Source organism: Amia ocellicauda, chromosome 4, assembly GCF_036373705.1.
Source record: "Amia ocellicauda isolate fAmiCal2 chromosome 4, fAmiCal2.hap1, whole genome shotgun sequence".
Lineage (NCBI taxonomy): Eukaryota > Metazoa > Chordata > Actinopteri > Amiiformes > Amiidae > Amia > Amia ocellicauda.
This window is the reverse complement of record NC_089853.1, coordinates 23,714,426-23,736,149: the sequence shown is the minus strand read 5'-3', so window position 1 is coordinate 23,736,149 and position 21,724 is coordinate 23,714,426. Positions and strand designations below refer to the sequence as shown.

Sequence of the window (21,724 nt, the reverse complement as noted above, 5' to 3'; positions counted from 1 at the left end):
AAGGAGGTTGGCAGGGGAAGGATGAATCACCGGGAGAGGGAGCCAAAGCGCGGACGCTCCAGGGCCTTGCCGCAGCCGCATGGGACAAGCTCTGCGGTGGCGCTCTCTTCTGCAGCTGTGGTCTCTCTCAGGGAGACTAGAGACACAGCTCTCCGCCGCCTCTTCTGTCCCATCGGCTGCCGACCTCTATGCGAACCTGCAGGCAACTCACAGCCCACTCCATCTCCTTTCTCCCACTTAATACTCCTGCAATGTTCTTGTATATTTATTTATCTCTAGATACACTCACTCTCCACTCTCTGTTCTACTACCACATGTAATGAAATAATTACAAACAAAATCAACGTTCATTACACACTTGAATGTGACACTGACATTGCAATAGACATCGTTTTAATCACAACAAGCCTGTGTGCTTTATTTGAATAATAGAAAAGCCATTGAAACTGGCCATACAGACACACAATGAAATAAAACTAGCATGCACACAGAGAGCACAACCTCTGGTATTGCTGCGTAGGGGTGATCCATAACTTCCTTTTCAATCCAATATATTAGCTTACATAAGAAGCTAGTAAAGCATAATTGGAAATGGTTACATTGAATATAGAACAGCTTTTATGCTGCAGTACATGGCCACAAAATTGATACTATAAAATAAGTGAAAAGCTACAAGAAAAGTGTGCCTACACATTGGAGCAAACCAGTTCATTGGATCCAGACACATTCAAATCGATACTGGCCTTAGACTTCTTTTTGGTCAACTTGCCACTAGACTTGAGGTATTTCTCCTTGTTATGGATGACCTGAATGTACTGGTCGGTGCTGCTGTTTTGCTGATCACTGCTAGATGCAATGGATGCTGAGTCTGATTCTGTCAAGGATGGTTCCAGCTTGTGCTTCAGTTTGGGCTTGACCTGCGGCTCGGAGTGTCGCTCAGGGGGCTCAATGCTTTTGATGTGTGTCCGGGGCCGGGAGCGAGACGTCATATCCTCCCACTCCACTCTGCAGTCATCTTCATACACTCCATAGCGGCCCTTTGCCATGTCTTTGGCGATGGAAAGCTGGCTGTCCACTTTGTCTCCGATGTAGAATCGGGCCGGCTGGTGTAGATCTGACAGCGATCTGGGCCGGTGTGTCTGGCTGAAGGAGCCCTTCCTTGCTCCCTTCCCTTCCTCTTCCTCTTCCTCTTCACTGAGGTGAGACTGATGTGACCTCTGGGGAGTCCGGACACTGTACCTTTTGATGTGCCTGGGATACAGCTCCACTATATCCCCTGGTTCATCCACCCTGTAGTGTCTCGGTAGTCGACTGGAGGACCGCATCATCTTTTTCCGGGCCTCATGCTCGTTGACAATCACATAGCGGGTGGTGTGGGATCGGCGGCTAATGAAACTCTGGGCACCTCCTCCGCCTCCCATTGCGTCAGGATGACCAGGCCGGTTGTTCTTCCTGAATAAAGGATCTGAATGCACATTCTCATTGTACCTGGCCGAAGGATTGTAGGCCACATGATGATAGGACTTCAATCTGCAGGATCCACTTGCATCACCTTGTTGAAATCCTGGATTTCTTAAAATATAAGACAAATATATTAATAATAATCTGAAGAATACTTTTTAAGCCTTTATTATGATGGTATACATATAAATGTCTTAAGGGCAATTATTGTTATTGATGGTAAACAGGATTAATACAAATAGCAGGCAAACAACATCAAAATCTTTAATCTTAGTCTTTCAGTGTAAATCTAATTGCGCTTTTGGTATTCCAGGGGCACATTTGAAAAGGAGTAAATTGAAAGCAAGAAACAAACTCTTCACCTGTTTGGAATGTGCTCCATTCTGTGTTTTTGTAAGACAGGAATGGATGGGCTTTGAGAGGCAGTTGCTGCCCGATTGACTTCAGTTCGAGATGCAGACTGGGTGATGGTGCGGATGCTATTGCCTCTGCTCACTGGAGACTCAAAGTTTGTCACACTTCCATTTCGTCTGGGAGAAGAGGAGCGTATGGAAGACTCCTGACTTGTTATATCGCTCTCCTGCTCTGTCTTTTTATCACTGCCTTCTTGGCCCTGAATTCTTGCTGTGAGAAATGTAGACAACAGATGTTTGAAGATATATCGAGACATGACCAAGACAAACATAGCTCAGGATTTACAAAATTCACCAATATACACATAAAGACGTACATTCTTGGAACTTAAATTACTATTCTTATACAAATAGCAACACTAAAGCCGATTTTAATATCCCTTGACTTGGCAATGTGCATATTGGAAATGGTTACCTGCTGCCATCTGAAAAACCTTCTTCTTATCTTCTGTTCTCTCCTTGAATATAAATAAACATATGTAAATTAAGGTATTCATCTCTGGACCTGAAATTCACATCCAAACACTTGATTTTCAGGAAAATAATGTTATAATATTAATTCAGATAAGGATATTCTAAACTCAGTGTTGATCAATACAGAATCAATATGAACAGAACATATTTGATTTCACTTTAATGTGATCTAATGTAGTTTGTGTCATGAGGTGTGTATGTGTGCTGGGTGTGGGGGTGTTGATGGGGAGGCTGTCTGACCACAACATCGGGTTACAGGACCGTCGGACAAATTATACTCACTGTCTGAAGCTGCATTCTCAGCTGATTGTTGGTGAATTTTAATGATCTTGCAATAGACTGCAGATAATAGATCAACATGCTGGAATGAGAAATAAAAAAACATGCCCTGTAAACACTGCAGTGGACTCCTACTTTCAGCAAGGGCATATAAATTATGTGCAACATACAGTTCCTTTATTGGATTGTTCCGCAGGGCTTGTGATTAATACAGCGGGACTGAGCGTGCATTTGTCCTGCAGATGTCATATTCTGTAGTGTGCATCTGCGAGAGGCTCTAGATTTTGGAGGATAACAAATTCTTCACTGTGATTCCTCTCACGAAGTACTTACAAAAGCAGTAGCAGAGCTGGAAGCACAACCACAGGGCTTGTGATGTAACCCATTACTTTGCTGAACCACAAGGGGAAATCGGTAGCAACAGTCTCAGAAATAATGTCGTAAATCTTTTCTTGGCCGCTGAAAAAAAAAAAAGGATGACCAAAAAAGCAATATTAATATACCTTAAAGATCTTTACATTAAGCATACATTTCTTATCACTTGTATTACTAGGTAACTATGGATAAAACGATTATTTATGTCAATATGTTAATTCACTAACTGGCATGATAAAGTAATAACACAACTTGGTGTTAAATCTTTTTTTACATTTTTGTAATGGAAAATACATACTGACACAAAGAGGAATGTACCTGAAAGGTCCACATGTTTGTGACGGTCTGTATCTCGCAATCGCAAAAATTGTTGGAAGCATACAAAGAAACAGCATAAACAAAAGCATTGTAAGGTAGAAATTATTGGATCTGCAACAAAAGGGAATGTTTAAATAATTAGTAAACCACTTTACAGAAGAGAAAACATATGCCAGCATTTATTAATTACAATGTATAGAAGCATTAAAGAATAAAAAGGGGATTATACAATTGAGATGCATTGTAATCTACAATCGACAGTGACGTATAAAGTAAAGAGGATGTATTTATAACATTCTGAGTAAGAAACTGCAGGTTAACTGCTAAAAGGAAGTAGATACTGTGTTAACAACATTTGAGGTTTCAAAAGTAAAGCTTGTATCCAACATATAAGAGAACACTGCATTATTATGTGTTAAATGGCTTGCTTGGTGTGTAATGAGGTGTGGTATAGTGGGGACTGTTTCTCAGTTTGTTAAGAGCCTTTTCTGGTTCATCTGAAGGACTTTCAAGTCACTTAAGATGAAGAGCAAGTGAAATGGAGAGCAGCATTTTTTCACATCTGGGAGTGAATGATAAGCCGTGAAAGAGGCGAAGACAGGGCCATTACATAAATCAGACCACACTTTCAGGCCTGCAGCTGTAAGCCAGGGGTGATGCAGACATTCAAAACTGCCCTGTCACAGGTCTGAGCAGGAGATCCATGAAGTTACAGCATGGAACAAAGAGCTGTGTTTCGATGTACAGAATGAACCAATTAGGGTAAACTCTCAATATACTCCATCAGCAGTATAGCCATGGGAAAGAGCATATGAATATGAAATACATATCCAACACTGCGGAGGTCAGGTCTTAAAATGTATCCTTTGCTACCAAGGATTTCCAAATCATTTCTACCACAAAGATGTATACATATATTTATATCTGTGTCCCAGAACAATTTTAATTAATGTATTTTGCACATTACTTAATAAGTAATTACAAATTATAAATACAAATGATTGATTGATTTGTGTCAGAAGCAAACTCTGTAATGAATTAATAACCATTCAGTGAAAGCTGATCTTAACCTCACAACCAAAAGAAACATTCATGGATAATAACAAGAAGGCAATGAGAACGGGAATAAATAAAAGAGTATTTTTCATGAATAATTTCAATAGTCTTTTAAGAAAACTATCATCGGAGGAGCAATGTTCTCAAAGTTACGACATCTGAGTATTATTCCCTGCCTCTTTATAGCTGTAAACAGAAACTCCTCAGATTGGTTTGTGTGGCACTGTTATACATCATTGGGTTATACATGAAAGAGCCTGGGTTCATAATACATTGGGAAAATAAAATAAAACAGAGATTGAATCTGGTATAAAGACACCGTCTTCACTGCTGATTAAACTGAATGGCGAAGTAATGATTTTTTGGAGGCTGTGTCAATGCAGCAGTAATAAGGACATTTGCAGGGAAGATGAACTGCCTCCATTACACAAGTGAGCCGCTTCATTACTCCATGAGTCTCCGCTGACCTGGAGGCTCTGAAGACCTGCTGATGGGGAACATTGCACGTCAGCACGGCCCAGCTCCGCAGGTACATCAGGCCGATCAGTTTGAGCACGTTGAAAGCTGGCAGGCACGGGGAAAAGAAGGCACCCATCCTGCAAGGGTATGGACAGTGGGAAGATTCATGAACGTGCTTAATGTGTGTTTAATGTCCCTCAAGTTAATTTCCCACCTAATAAAGAGAACTAAAGAGCGCTCTACAGAAGACTGGCACCGCAGAGGTACAAACAGTTATATATAATAATAATAATAATAATAATAATAATAATAATAATAATTCCTTTTCAGCTAGTTATTAGACACCCTTCCATCTCCAGACTTTAGCATTATTCATGAGACGGCACAAATGCCTGGTTCACACTAGCACACCCAGACTGATTTTCACAATGGAAAATGATTGATCTAGCGGCTTTGTTGGAAGTAAACATAATTAATAAGGGATTTTAAACAGATATCAATATAAAACGATGAATGCTCTGTACTATTACTGTTTAGTGTTACTGTGTGGTATGGAACATTTTATAGCAAAGAGCCCTAATCTTGTACGTCATCAATAATGCACAATTTCTTACATACCATATCATCCCTTGGTTGTAAATCAAATGTAGGACGTTTTCAGCTATTTTAAATTCGCCGTATTCAGGCTATAAAAAAGCAGACACACGCAAAAGCTTTTAAGGTACAGAAAGCTGTGCACACAATACAGCTTCATCAGTACAGAATGGACCTACTAAAACACACAGAAATACTTACAAACTTGCTCTCCAGATCCCAGCACCAGCAATCACTCAGGTATCGAACAAAAAGGCCACGGAAGAAATCAATCAATAAGATACTCGCCACAGTAAAAATCATATCTATAATGGAGAGTTTTAACATTTCCTGGAATAAAAACAAAGACATTTTCCAATTGGATTTGATATTACTTTCTTTTTCAGGCAATTACCCTTCTTTAAAGCAACACCAGGGATATGGTTAAGGAAGCAATAGAAGGATGTTTAGACTTATCATTATCTAAATGTCATACTGTACATTTGAATCAATATGGTATTAAACCAGTGCTGCATTAGGGGGAAAATAATAGTCACACTGTCATATACTTTAATGTTATTTGCTGACAGTGCATTAAAAAATAAATTGAACAATGACAATTTAAGGGAGAGATAGAAATGACAAAATACCCATTTAATCAAAAATACAATATCTGATAAGTATTGGGAACTGACACTGAGCTGAACCTCATTTTAACAATCTTAAATTTATTTGAACTGTTTTTATGATTTAACCTAATTGATAGCTGCAGCTAGTTATGATTTTTACATAGCTTCCACACCACTGCCATTGCTTCAGCAGAATTAAAAACTATAGGGGAAATTGTGTATTGTGATACTTTCACCTCCAGTTGTATATATACCTGCCCAACATAGGTCTCCCAGCACTGGTCTTGGGACTTCATGTTGTATTCATATGAATAAGTCCCATTAAACACTACAGATACGATTGACTTGGTCTTGTTCTCTTTGATTGCTACACTCAGGGTGCTATTCCTCCTCTCTGAGATATCAGGTACAATAGTGGACAGGTTCTCCTCTTCTGGAAGAGCAATGGTGGCCAAGAAGGCAGTGGAATCTGACATGCTGGAATTGATGGTAAGCTCCTGAAAGATAACACAGATAACACATATTCCTGTAGAGGTTTGCTTTCTGTTTGACTTACATGTCATATGGTTAACAAGGCTAATAGGATTGCACAGAATAAACACACACACACACACACACACACACACACACACACACACACACATATATATATATATATATATATATATATATATATATATATATATATATATATATAAACATTTTAATTTGTTTATGCATTATGCAAATAAAGAGATCATAATTTAACAGTAAGGGCACCACACAAATTGACTTTTATAATTCCTTCAAACTAATTTGGTAAAAAGCAACAGGATGTGCATTTATTAAAGACCCTTGTTACTGCAAGAGAAAAAAATTAAATATAATTACTGTAAGTACAGATTTATAATTTGAACATATCTCTGTGACTGTTTACTTGTTCATAGAAACTAATTTAGCAGACTTGCTTATAACCCATCCATCCATCCATTTTCTACACCGCTTGTCCTGGTGAGGGTCGCGGTGGCAGCATACTAAGCAAGGCAGACCAGACCTCCCTTTCCCCTTCATTGGCAAATAAGATAAACCAATAACAAATATGCCACCTAGTGGAATGATTGAATATGACAGCTCTTTAATACTGTCAGTTGGGTTTAATCTTGTGTCTGAAGCTTGAGTGAATTTGGGGTTTATGTGAGTTCTTCTGACCAGGTGAGGCCTTTATTAACCAAATGGTTTACATGTAGTTTAGTCAAACACAACACTTATCTTAACCTTCAATTTTAGATAAACACATACACAGTGGTCAAAACTACAAACTAGGTTGAAATATTGTTTTACTTTAGAAATTAATAGCTGACTAATAGTAATAACCTATCATCTATGATAATTCAATTTAATTATACAGTTTTTTGTTTTGCTATTATATATCACCACCCAATTGGAGTGTGGGAATCACAGAGGGCTCTGGCTTCACTACGCCACTGCAAAGACATGTATTCATTACTTACATCTGAACTCATGCTGTTCACCTTGTCCAACAGAGCAATGATTAAACTGTAGAGGTTTCCCAGGTACAGGACAAGAACCCTGATAAAAGCAATTACAATCAGTTACTCTTGCTAAATACACCTTTTCCGAAAACACTGTAAAAAGAGTATTTCAGATTCCAGAGCGGGGTATATTTAAAATTGGACATGGCTTATGCTTATGTATAAGATGAATACTTAAAATTAACTGGACACTAGGATTACATTGACATAAAACCCCAACTATAATTGGAAATCATTGCTCTATGCCAAAGCACCATGATTTTATTAAAATACTCAATCACCTGGCAAGCTGGAACCGTAGCATTGTCCTTGGGTGATACATCTCCAGCTGGGCAACGAGTTCAAAAGCAGAGGGTGCAATCATGGTGATGAGAGACACAACCACACTAACCTGACAACACAAGGACAGTAATCAGGTTTCAGTCTGCAGGGCATTATGGATTTACTGTACTCCTTCATTCATAGAAAGAGGGCCACTTCATCATCAGATGCCATCAGCAAACAAATCCTCAGCACAGAATTCAAGAAGTATTGCTCAACTGTATATTGAGTGAGATTGGAGAAACGCCAGTTGATTTTATTGATCATTTGTGATGTTTGCTCCAACCTCAAAATGTGTTTGTTAAAAATAAAGCGCTTATATTAAAAAATGTCCCCTCTCTGTTGTGTTCCACTTCCACTCTGCTCATTCAAAATTAAAAAACCTGGCAAATAGATCTGAATGTTATTGCTCTGAGTTGATGTAGTCCAGCTGTTAACAAGAATTATGTTGGTAACTCTGCTCCTGTCTCCATTTTCTCTATCCAGTTTCTGCTATACACTAAATTGCAACAAAACAAATAGAAAGATCACAAACGTCTTTATTTTAAAATATAATTACATTACATAACGGTAATATACCATAACTGTAGGCTATATAAAGTAATGCTTCACTGTAAATGTGCCAAAATGAATATCTCCCATTCCAGCTCTTACTACAGCATTGGCCTCTTGCAACAGACTATCCAATGACAGTTGTGGTTGAAAAGTGACAATAATATGTCCTGCTCTCGTTTCGACTCTCACTGTATTCTGCCGAGATCAGATAATGTCTATTCGCATAGAAAAAGCCTGTACACACACATACTGACTCACAAACACACACACAGACCAGTGGTGTACTGGTAATATAATAAGCAGGTTAACTATATAGGCCAAAGATAAGGATGCTCCACTTTTGTCCACCTACAAGATGCCTGTGTTCCCAATGACATGCTCCTGTCCCTTATGACATGTGTTTGTCCCCAATGACACTTTAATGCCTGAATGACTGATGCACTTTGAGATACTTCTAGTATTGGTTTTAATATTTTTCTTTCAATTGGGTTCCATTGGCACAGACACCTGATGAATATATGCTAACACCATTTTTTTTTTGAATGCTCAACGACCAAAACACAGGAGACAAAAACACAATAGGTTCCTTCCCAATATTCAGATGTTATTCCAGAGTTGCTTACCTCATTCTTTTCCCACAGGGTTAATTCTGGCTTCTCCTGTTCAAGCTTTTGAGAGCGGTCAACAACAAAGTAGATGATATAAATGCTTCCAGCAAGCGAGAGAAGAACAAGGATGTTTGCAAGGATTCGCAGACTTATCATTACTGCTCTGTTGAGAAGAACAAAGATAATACAAATAGATTTATATTGCATCAGTCTATTACGTACGTTTTACCAGACAACATTAACATTTTAAGGAAAAGTTTCAATAAAGTAATAAACATCAATAACAGGTTTCTTGTAGAAAGTCCCATTAAAATAAAATATAATGAACAACAAAAGAAAATGGTATATATACATATACTGTATATATAAAGAAATCTAATCCATACTGCAAAGTTAAACAGAATTTTCTAAATATTTTAGTCTATGTTCAGTGGCTAGGAGAGTAATACAATGTGTGGGTATTTGCAGGTATTTTTTATGTTGCTAGAAGTCTTATCATGATTTACAGGTGTGGGCTAGGGATTTAGTAGCAGTCATCCTGCTTAGTTAAAGGCCGTTTGTATGAAATACAGTAGGATGTTTTCTGCAGCTGAGATTCTGCTGCGATTGCAGTGAAATGGCAGAGCGGGTTTAATAAATCAACGAAGGTCAGTGTGGCGCTCCAAAGCAGAAAGAGATATAATCAGTGAAATAAACAGGAGACTTGTGTTTCTGATAATGAACTGCTATAATCAAAAGATCATGTTAAGTCAGACAATGATATGGACATTTTGTGACATTGAGGCTACTATTTAATCACACAATAAATAATATGATAAAGAAAAAAGAACAGAAAAAAAAACACAACACCTTTTGACTTGTCTGCTGTATCATGATACCTACAAGCTTTTGTCTTTCTTCTTTTCTTGTTCTTCTAGAATTGCTTCCTTTGAATGGATTAGTAGAAATAATAGAAATACATTACAGATACACAGACAAAATGTACAGACAAAACATGTATATATTAAATTATATGAGATACCACCTACAGGCCAGATTAAGTAGTTTAACCAGGAGCACAACATATCAACATTTAAACGTTGGTGTTTTTATAAAAATGTAAAAAAGGAACAATGTTAGTACAGTTTTCATTTTTAAAAATGTATGAGACTTGAATCATACAGTCTTAATGAGGTTTGAATTATCACTGTATTTTCAAATAAGAACCCTTCTTCAGCACCCCTGGACTACTGATGGTATCATATTTTATAGGTTGCAGTTAATATATACAGACAACTCCATTAACATGATACTTTCTTATTTGTAAGGTTTTAAATGAGTTTTAATTGATAGGCTTTCCCCTTTGGGAAATCAACAACAATGAGTGATGTATAAAGTACAGTAGCAGATAATGTACCACTGTGTTAAAGCTCCATGATCATTGGAAATTAGATCAAGGGGACTCCTCCCTCTGCTGTGACGCTCACCCTGATGTTGTTAACTATAGCCGCTCCTTTGCTCTCTGCAGCCTCGGGATTGCCTATCAGGTAGTCCCAGGCACAGAAAACACGCCAGCAGAAAGTGTAGTTCTCATCTGAAGCACTAGCTAAACTAAGCCTGGAGTTTTTTGCCATTCTGGAAATAAAGAAATACAAAAATCCACAAATAAATTGTGAGTAACTGAATCAAATTCAAAATGAAATTTGGATTAAAGAAGTAACTGCAACTTTGTTTAATTTTCCTTTCCAGCACCACAGAGTCCATCCGGATTAATACTTTTCTTTACAATCTTGAGTTATTCCAAATTTATACTGATATATTCTGATTATATATTATATTGAACATACACCGATCAGCCATAACATTATGACCACTGACAGGTGAAGTGAATAACACTGATAATCTCATTATCATGGCACCTGTCAGTGGGTGGGATATATTAGGCAGCAAGTGAACATTTTGTCCTCAAAGTTGATGTGTTAGAAGCAAGAAAAATGGGCAAGTGTAAGGATCTGAGCGACTTTGACAAGGGCCAAATTGTGATGGCTAGACGACTGGGTCAGAGCATCTCCAAAACTGCAGCTCTTGTGGGGTGTTCCCGGTCTGCAGTGGTCAGTACCTATCAAAAGTGGTCCAAGGAAGGAAAAGCGGTGAACCGGCGACAGGGTCATGGGGGCGACCAAGGCTCACTGATGCATGTGGGGAGCGAAGGCTGGCCCGTGTGATCCGATCCAACAGACGAGCTACTGTAGCTCAAATTGCTGAAAAAGTGAATGCTGGTTCTGATAGAAAGGTGTCAGAACACACAGTGCATCGCAGTTTGTTGCGTATGGGGCTGCGTAGACGCAGACCAGTCAGGGTGCCCATGCTGACCCCTGTCCACTGCCGAAAGCGCCTACAATGGGCACGTGAGCATCAGAACTGGAACACGGAGCAATGGAGGAAGGAGGCCTGGTCTAATGAATCACAAGTTCAAGGTGTTGACTTGGCCTCCAAATTCCCCAGATCTCAATCCAATCGAGCATCTGTGGGATGTGCTGGACAAACAAGTCTGATCCATGGAGGCCCCACCTCACAACTTACAGGACTTAAAGGATCTGCAGCTAACGTCTTAGTGCCAGATACCACAGCACACCTTCAGAGGTCTAGTGGAGTCCATGCCTCTACGGGTCAGGGCTGTTTTGGGACCTACACAATATTAGGCAGGTGGTCATAATGTTATGGCTGATCAGTGTATGTTTGAATATTGAGTGTTCTTCCTCATTTTTAAATTGTTCAAGCACTGCAAATACTAGTTATTTAATAACAAATATATAACATTGTGTTCATTGTGTTAAAACAATGAATATCCATATACAAAATATTAATGAAGTACAATCCTAAAAATGATGTTAAGAAATTAAATTTTACAAAGATTACTTTCTTAAAAGAATGATGAAACTGTAGGCAAAAACAGCCATCCCAACCAAAAAGTACGCCAAGGGCAGACGATACCCTGCACTTCCGATCTTCCTGACTCTGCCATAGTAGCCGTAAAACAGCACAGAGTACTGGAGGTAGCCCTGCGAAAATTACAAGGGACAGACTGCACGTCAGAGGGGGAGCCATTGAATTAATTAAATGCTTGTGCAATTCAGCAGGGTGCAGTATTGACAAAGCAATAAAACATGTTCATAGCCTTGCCCCCAGTGACCAGATGGTATCCAGGTCCTGTGCTGATTCAATGTGCTCGGGTGGAATGGTCTTGCTCATGGTGGTTCCAAACGGCGCTCCTGCCAGCAGCTAATAGGGAGAAACACAGATGGAGTTGTGTGACTGATGCCGCAATCCTCATACCTCAGGAAATTGCATTCGGCAGCAAGATAGATAAAATGCATAAATCACAGCTCTTAATGCAACAGCCTCGGTCTGGGGCTACAAGGGCTATTTACTTTTCCCCCCTCAATAGGTTTATGATCATAAGTTTCAGTAATATATACATTCCTGCAGTCATAAAGCACCTTCATTCGTTTCTTAATGGCACTCATATCTTCATTTTTTACAATTAACAAAATGTACTAAACTATGTCACTGAGTCTGTAGAGTTTAATATTGTGGTGCTAATCAAATCCGTTTACTGATCAACAAATCAGAAATCAGAAATCACTAGCTCCAACTTTTCTAAACCAGGATTCTTTGTCACTGCCACTTCTTTAAGGTTTCGCTCATCTGCTCTCCCTCTACGCAGAGCTGGTTTAACTCACTTCGGGCAGAATCACGAACGCTCCGGTCATGATTGTGAGTACAATATTGATACCAAACAGCCACCTCAGAAAGATGAAATAAGAAGCCACACCAGATCCGAAATGACCTGTGAAGCGCAGACAATGAAGAACATTGTAAAAAGCAGTGTTAAACACCCTGTTAAAAGTGCAAAGCTCTAGTCACAAGTTGCAAGTTTAAAGAGTGGCCTTCTTAAACTTTAAACTTTATGGCACTTCCTCCCAGTTCTTACATTTAAGCATTTTGGCCTAATAGGCAAAGCATATAAGCATATGAACGCACGACCTTCCACTCAGGAGTCCAGAGCCCTAACCTCTACACCACACTGCTGCCCTAAATCTACAGTATAGTTTTGCAGATTTTACTTAACATAGTTATACAGAAAAAGTAACTCCTCAGCTCCTCAGGAAGATGTGAATTTGACTGTTTTAGCTTATTACCTAGGTAGCAAATCTCTATCACTCCAGGTAGAATACAATAAGTGGGCTGATCCAGTAAGAAACATTTATACCTGCCCTACATTCATTCAGCCACTCTTAATGCAACAAATGAGGGCTTAAACATTGAAAATAAGTCCCAATGGAAAATGAGACGGCTTAGAACCAGAAGGGAGTGTGTACTTACTCTCAATCTTCTTTATCCTCATTTCCCATGGAATGAAAAGAACTACTATATTATATGCCAAACGAGATAGTTTCTTCAGCAACTGAAAACAAAAATCACAATAAGAACAGAACAGGATGCATGAATGTGTAAATGTGTGATTTATTTTATTTGAAAACTTATTGTGTATGATGAAATAAGAAATATTTTAAAAAGCAGTAGAAAGTTGTTTGGAAAACTTTAAGTGTGGTTTATATCATGGATTTATGCTGTAACTAAATCATTGAACATAAAGTAAATTAACCCGTCTTCTAATCTACCAAAAGCCAAAGCAACAGAAAGCCATCTTTCTAATTAATAAACCATCATCAATCTACATGGTAAAAGTCAATTAATTTTAATGGTGCTCTGGAGGCTATACTGAATGCCTACGGAACATTTTAATTAAACTCGGCAATAACAACTGGCTGTAAATTTTACCAGTGTGTCGTTGGAGGGAAAAAGAAGTCTCTGAAACTCAATATGCTCCTTCAAAACTTAGAACTAATAACCTGTATGGCTCATAAACAGAAAACAATAAAACGCTGTCATATATGGGGTCAGTATGATTGTAATACACAAGAAACTGCAGGATTTAGGGTCATATTTAATGCATAATGAAATGCAGCATTTGTGTAAATATTTTCTGAAAGTTATTTTTTTAATTTTGAAACTGTGTACAAATCTTAAACATAATAAAAATAATTTTACTGGAGTATACAGTGGCACTTAGCTTCAAAGTAATTAATTTAAGTGCACCTTAGAAAAACTGTTGAAGCAGAATACTGATTTACCTACCAGGTAACACAATATTATAGTCCAATGAACTTCAAAGTGTCAAATATATAAAGATTTAGACGCAAGGGTCCTCAGCCTCTTTATTAGGTATCATTGATTTTAATGCAAATTTAAAATGAATAACTTCGAATAGACCCTTGAATAGTGTTTGAGTGTTTGATTTGGTTGTAGTGTTACTCGAAAGCTCTTATGGTGGGCATCTCACTCGTTCAGTATAATACTGGATTACTGTACATGCTCTGGTCAAGTCAAAATACTGTATTCCTGTTTTTTAAATCCACTTTTTCATTAGAGGAAAGAGAAAACCTACATCAGCTCCAGCAGCTTGATAACCTCTTGTCCTTGTCAGTCTGCCTTCATACTTCAAGACAATCTCTCTGGCTTGTCTGAAAGAGATACTGCACCATTAAGTCCTGTAATCAGACTATTTCACACTCCAAACCTCCAGCTTGTAAGAAATAAAAACAGTACAGCAATGCTGAGTGGTACCACACGCAGATTTACTGCACACAGAAGCACTGATTAGGCTATTAATAAGAAAACTTTATTGCTCCACAGACCAATAAAATTGCCACTTCCAAGGATATGGAATGTGCATTTATCCATTAGGCTTCCTTAAACAATACTTTTTGACTTGTGCTTGTGTACTAATACATAGATTTGATCTCTTTACTATTTCAAATTAATCATTTTATAATGTTATGACACCCACAGTCAAATAACTAACTAAGCTACTGAAAATGATTCCAGAATGTATATATTATATGGCAAAATGATTTAAAATGAATAATAGCACTTGGCAACATTTGTGCTGCTGCACCAAAAACAGTATTGCTTTACTGGTTTGCTTTACTTCAGCTGTAAGGTCCAGACCAGCATAAATGACATACCAAGGCAATGCTTTATGACATAATTGTGGTACTCAAAGCAAGACTCAAAGCAAAAAAAAAAATAACATAACAATTGATTTCTATCTATCTATCTTTCTACCAACCTATCTATCTGTCTGTCTATAGATCTTCATATTAAGGACTATTAAGAAGATTTTAACCGACTCATTGCAACAATGCTCTTTGTCACACTTCCCCTTGTTTTCATTTTTCACCCTTAGCTTTTTTCATGTTCTCTTTTAAATGAAGTTTTGAAGTTCTACATGCACAAATGAAAGGGGAATAAAACTTACTTGAGAATGGGTTCAGAAAGTGTGTATATTAAGTCTTGGGAAACAGGTAACGCATGACAGGTTTTAGCTTCAATAAACAGCCTAAATATAATTTTATACATACACCATAAAGCACTAGAACTAAAGACAGTGAGATGTATGCTTTCACTAATACAATTACATTTCTAACCGTGGCACTTCATCACAGCAAATGGCACACACTCTCATTTTATGCTTACCATGAATTATCTTGACTGGAGAAGGCTTTCACTAGAATCTACATTTGGAAAGTGCAGTATATATATATCAGGGTTCATTCTGAGCACTGTTAGTCAATGGTGTGGCATTTACCTCATTATTACAAGCAGTATTTAATATTGTTTCTCATGTCTTACTTGAGGGCTTTCAGTTTGTGTCTCATCGGCGCAGGTCTGGTGCGAATATTTGCGATGATCTCCTTCTGAATTTGAATGTTCTGGAACATTTCCTCTGGGTCATTGCTTTCCACTCGTTCATCAGTTTTATCATCGTCATCTGAGTTGCTGGGAGATACATGGTATGAATAAATAGATATGTAATGCAATGGGTGCATTTTACAACTATTATATTTTATTAATTTGTATAACTGTATCCTATGAAATTCAAACTTTTGTTATATGCAAGTTCAAAGGAAATGAAGGAAATATGAGTGTGACCATTAGATATACTTTATTACGGATATTTTATGTTCTCCTTGTCTACCATAATGTGTGTATCTGTGTTAAAATCATTGTTCTCATATATTCACACTGGGCATATGTATGCTTTAACATTCTTTACCTGAAATTTTAATTTTAACTTGTCAAATGAAGTATTTTCATGATTAAATAATTAGGATTTTTTGTCTGTGATTAACTGCAAAATAATGAAAGATAAGGTTCAACAAATGTTTGTACATTTATTAATAAAATACTTTACTATGTATTGCTGGTATCTGAATAAAGAGAGAAAAATAAATCTCAAGTTTCCTTGAAATATTAATAGTGAGAATCATAAGTAATTTTAGTGTAAACTAATCCAAGTGGCCATGTAATCAAAAGAGTGTAATTTTCTTATCACACTCCACACTTTGTAAAAAAGCTTTTTAATTGATAACACATTTCTGTAATACATATGAATATAATTTCAGCAATTTTATGCACCAAAGCACTGTGAACTATTTAAAAGGAAACCCACGATTTCAGGCAGAGGTAACCTGGTAAAGATTACAATAAATACATGAATAAATGAACAAAATATTACTGTTGTTATAATTTGAATTGCATGCTTTTAAAACATTTCTTAAATTAATCCCGAACTCTGTCTCAACTTTCATGAGCATTTCAAAAGCTATGCAGGTTCTATCACCATACCAATAACACACAAACAAACAAACCAAAAAACAAACAAACACATCAGACAAGATACCCAACAAGCTGTAATACAATAAACCAAATTAAAAAATATATAGTTTCTCACCATGGGTTCTGATCTTGATAGGGTGAATAGATTCTTCTTGAGTTTTTTCTCACACTTTTGTATCTTTTAGAAGATCTCACAGATCTGGTTATCGCTACAGGCTCACTAACTGTTGTCATTTTGTATAATGTATCTCCCTCTTTCTGTAAATCTTGACGTGCATTCAAACTTTCAGCTCTTCAGTTGTAAAAACCTCCCCTATCTGTAATCCACCAGTTTCTTGAAGATCTTCTGTCTGCCTGATGGCAGTAGAGGCTGTGTTACCTGCTGACATTATCCCTTATAAGAGAGTGATAGAGACCCCCAGTGGGATGATTTTAAGCTAACACAATTACTCCAATCGCTGTATTGAACACCTCTTAAAGTGACAGCACACCACTGTAGAACTAAGATCCCTAGACATCCAGAAGCACAACAACGTAAAATATACATTTTTTTATTGGAAAAATGCCAGACTTCCTTTGAAGTATCTTGATAAAATCAGTGTATTCAAAAAACACAACTGATGTGTGTAGAGGAGGGAGATGTAAAATAAAACCCATCTAAACATAATTGTTTTTATATATATATATACACTCACCTAAAGGATTATTAGGAACACCATACTAATACTGTGTTTGACCCCCTTTCGCCTTCAGAACTGCCTTAATTCTACGTGGCATTGATTCAACAAGGTGCTGAAAGCATTCTTTAGAAATGTTGGCCCATATTGATAGGATAGCATCTTGCAGTTGATGGAGATTTGTGGGATGCACATCCGGGGCACGAAGCTCCCGTTCCACCACATCCCAAAGATGCTCTATTGGGTTGAGATCTGGTGACTGTGGGGGCCAGTTTAGTACAGTGAACTCATTGTCATGTTCAAGAAACCAATTTGAAATGATTCGACCTTTGTGACATGGTGCATTATCCTGCTGGAAGTAGCCATCGGAGGATGGGTACATGGTGGTCATAAAGGGATGGACATGGTCAGAAACAATGCTCAGGTAGGCCGTGGCATTTAAACGATGCCCAATTGGCACTAAGGGGCCTAAAGTGTGCCAAGAAAACATCCCCCACACCATTACACCACCACCACCAGCCTGCACAGTGGTAACAAGGCATGATGGATCCATGTTCTCATTCTGTTTACGCCAAATTCTGACTCTACCATCTGAATGTCTCAACAGAAATCGAGACTCATCAGACCAGGCAACATTTTTCCAGTCTTCAACTGTCCAATTTTGGTGAGCTTGTGCAAATTGTAGCCTCTTTTTCCTATTTGTAGTGGAGATGAGTGGTACCCGGTGGGGTCTTCTGCTGTTGTAGCCCATCCGCCTCAAGGTTGTACGTGTTGTGGCTTCACAAATGCTTTGCTGCATACCTCGGTTGTAACGAGTGGTTATTTCAGTCAAAGTTGCTCTTCTATCAGCTTGAATCAGTCAGCCCATTCTCCTCTGACCTCTAGCATCAACAAGGCATTTTCGCCCACAGGACTGCCGCATACTGGATGTTTTTCCCTTTTCACACCATTCTTTGTAAACCCTAGAAATGGTTGTGCGTGAAAATCCCAGTAACTGAGCAGATTGTGAAATACTCAGACCGGCCCGTCTGGCACCAACAACCATGCCACGCTCAAAATTGCTTAAATCACCTTTCTTTCCCATTCAGACATTCAGTTTGGAGTTCAGGAGATTGTCTTGACCAGGACCACACCCCTAAATGCATTGAAGCAACTGCCATGTGATTGGTTGGTTAGATAATTGCATTAATGAGAAATTGAACAGGTGTTCCTAATAATTCTTTAGGTGAGTGTATATATATATATATATATATATATATATATATATATATATATATATATATATATATTAACATCAGCTTCCTTTTCATAAATATTGTTACTCTTGCGATCTGAAAGATTAAAAACGTTTTGACTATACATACCATGTCCTAGAAGAAATCATTAATCAGATCACAAAAATAAAAAATTAAAACTGTTTCAGTTAGTTAAACAACACTCACCTAATAACTTTCAATTTGCTGAAATCCTGAGCATTTTAAATAAGTGCACCTGTTAAACTTTCATCAGCCATGTAGTTCCTTAGGGTATACATTTAATTCCATAGCAAATAAGTTATATACATAGTTAGTAAATGACTCCTCTTAGTAAAATGAAAATTGAGTTATATGGTAATGTGCCACATGCTCATTTGGCTTTTGGCTTTACTTTACTTTATTCTAAAGCCTAACAGAAGGTACGTCCAACCTAAACTATGCCTTACAGAATTGTATAGCTACAAAGTGTTGAATTGAAATTAGTTTTAAATGCTCTCTGAAGTGCATTGTCCTACATTTGCTTTTCTCTATGGAAAATTCCCATTTAATTACAAATCTGTTTGCACAGAATTGTCGTCCTCATTTTCATACGAAAATGTTTACACATTTCTGAGTATTTCTATTTTTAAGTAGCTGAATTAAAGGTTTATGATTTAAATGTAATGGGACACCATGGTGTAGTTTTAATAGGAGAGACTCTCGTACAGATTGGAGTCATGCACAGGAATATACTACAATTCTTTGATTCTTATCTGAATTAACCCTGACTTGGAACAAAGAAGCCAAATATAGCACTTAATTAGAAGCTTGATAAATTCAATTAATTAATTTAAAAAATAAAACAGAAGGAGCTGATCCAAACGATTACTGGTAAATTGGAGAGAATCTCTTTAGTCTTTCCCACAGTACTCTTCACTCAAGGAAAGAGGGAGGGAACACTGCATTTTAGTGGACTGAATACCCTGGAAATCAAACCTGAATCTTTGGATTTCTTAAAGAAACATATGGATGAAATATGAGGCATGAAGAACCAAACAAGCAGGATAGATTGAATGGCCTCCTCTTATTGATCACCTTCCTTATATTTTTTATGTTAAGTCCTTGAATGAATGGAAATCTTGAGTGCAGTGTAAGGCTCTCTCATTCAGGCCACCTTAACCATTATTAGGTTTTATATATGTTCTATAGATCCCCTAGATCAGATAAAAGCCTATGAACATCTGGACAGTTTTACAGGGTTTTTTGAAATAGATAATGGAAAATAATATATTTATTTGGGAGAATATACAGCCAGTTTGCTCCTCACTTTGTATTCAGATGATTAGATACATATTTCCCTTATTCTTTGAAACTTTCAGATTGTTAAGAGGAAACTGGACAATTTACAAAGAAACAAGTATATTTGGTGTCATGAATATCCACTGCTGCACTAGAGGGCAAGGGTTAGTCACAATTATTTTAAGCATGGCTGAGGTAATCAAACTAAAAGTTACCTCAACACAAAGGTCAGTAGGAGAAACTAAATCTATTGCATAATATGTCTTGACTGCAAAAACAATTCTACAACAGTAGAGAAAGTAGAAAAGGGTAAACTCGGCTGATGTACAATTTATACCATATTTAAATAATATTAATCAGACTAAATGTTGATACAGTCCAAACACTTTGTGCAGCTATGCACATTTTGCAGGTTATAAAATGTACAATTCTTCCACTGAATGGCGATATCTTTATAAAGATATGACACTGCAAATCTCATTAGTTAAACTTTATTCTTACACAGTAAAGCTCTGGATAATTTAATTTGTAATGGATCACAAACCCATAGCCTCCCAGTGCACATGGATGCCTACCAAATCCCCAGTATTACAACGCCAGTATTTTAGAGACTAATACAATAAGCTGCCATCTAGGCTTAGGAAAATTGTACATGGGTATTTAAATATTTCATGGGTAATTAATTTGGAGAGAGGTAATTGCAGGCACATAGGAGTGTTGTTTAATGCTTGTATTATTTTATGACAGAGCTACCAGTTTGGAACAAATTTACAATTGCTACAAAACACTAGCAAACTTACTTATGTCAGCGTTTAAATATATTTGCATTTAAATAATAGCAAACATTTATGTTTTTACTATTATAATTTAAGAGTTACTGGAATCTAAATATAGACAACAGTGCATCTGCTGTGCCTAACCTTGAGAATGTGATACAAGTGTTATTTTTTTATGGCTTCAACAAAATACAACTCTCATGCTTGAACTATGTTTATCCCATAACAAGATCTACAGACACCTTTGTGGAATACACTTGCTGAGAAAAAATGTATTATGCACTGGGCAACTTCCTGAAATGTAAACCGTATCTTCGTTTGCCAATAAAACATGGAGTAAATCACCCTACATTTATTATCTGCAGATACACCATTTATGTTTTTACAACAACAGCAACACCAGCAGCAAAAATAGTTTGGAAGACATTTTTAATGATGTTATTAAGGAACCAAACAGTTTATTAAAATGGCTCCACGCATCCATTTGAAAATACCCACTTCATGAAACGGCTCCCCTTTCCAACAGTGAATTACACCGATCAGCCATAACATTATGACCACTGACAGGTGAAGTGAATAACACTGATAATCTCGTTATCATGGCACCTGTCAGTGGGTGGGATATATTAGGCAGCAAGTGAACATTTTGTCCTCAAAGTTGATGTGTTAGAAGCAGGAAAAATGGGCAAGCGTAAGGATCTGAGCGACTTTGACAAGGGCCAAATTGTGATGGCTAGACGACTGGGTCAGAGCATCTCCAAAACTGCAGCTCTTGTGGGGTGTTCCCGGTCTGCAGTGGTCAGTACCTATCAAAAGTGGTCCAAGGAAGGAAAAGCGGTGAACCGGCGACAGGGTCATGGGGGCGACCAAGGCTCTTTGATGCACGTGGGGAGCGAAGGCTGGCCCGTGTGGTCTGATCCAACAGACGAGCTACTGTATCTCAAATTGCTGAAAAAGTT

The 21,724-nt window shown here is 37.6% G+C and overlaps 1 protein-coding gene across 1 annotated transcript; it reads right to left on the bottom strand.

Annotated features, from left to right (window-relative positions):
* Window positions 1-397: 397 nt before the first annotated feature.
* Window positions 398-17,151, bottom strand: tmc3 (transmembrane channel like 3). Its single transcript, XM_066701492.1, has 22 exons — window positions 16,894-17,151; window positions 15,792-15,938; window positions 14,545-14,620; window positions 13,419-13,500; window positions 12,776-12,882; window positions 12,216-12,314; window positions 11,952-12,094; window positions 10,520-10,667; window positions 9,936-9,979; window positions 9,069-9,216; window positions 7,851-7,960; window positions 7,528-7,606; window positions 6,292-6,534; window positions 5,631-5,759; window positions 5,454-5,521; window positions 4,844-4,972; window positions 3,321-3,431; window positions 2,961-3,086; window positions 2,631-2,709; window positions 2,290-2,332; window positions 1,824-2,085; window positions 398-1,572 (listed from the first exon to the last, which is right to left on the bottom strand). Exons 1-22 carry the CDS (start codon window positions 17,010-17,012, stop codon window positions 687-689), a joined length of 3,378 nt encoding a protein of 1,125 aa, XP_066557589.1. The 5' UTR covers window positions 17,013-17,151; the 3' UTR covers window positions 398-686.
* Between the last annotated feature and the right edge of the window lie 4,573 nt (window positions 17,152-21,724).

What these genes read in the sequence shown, in the direction of transcription:
- tmc3 (XM_066701492.1), bottom strand. Translation starts at nt 17,012, where the DNA reads ATGACAACAGTTAGTGAGCCTGTAGCGATAACCAGATCTGTGAGATCT. An exon ending in GGGAGACCTATGTTGGGCAG is followed by an intron (nt 5,760 to 6,291) that starts GTATATATACAA and finishes TTTTTATTCCAG; the next exon opens with GAAATGTTAAAACTCTCCAT. An exon ending in CAAACATGTGGACCTTTCAG is followed by an intron (nt 3,087 to 3,320) that starts GTACATTCCTCT and finishes TTTTTTTTTCAG; the next exon opens with CGGCCAAGAAAAGATTTACG.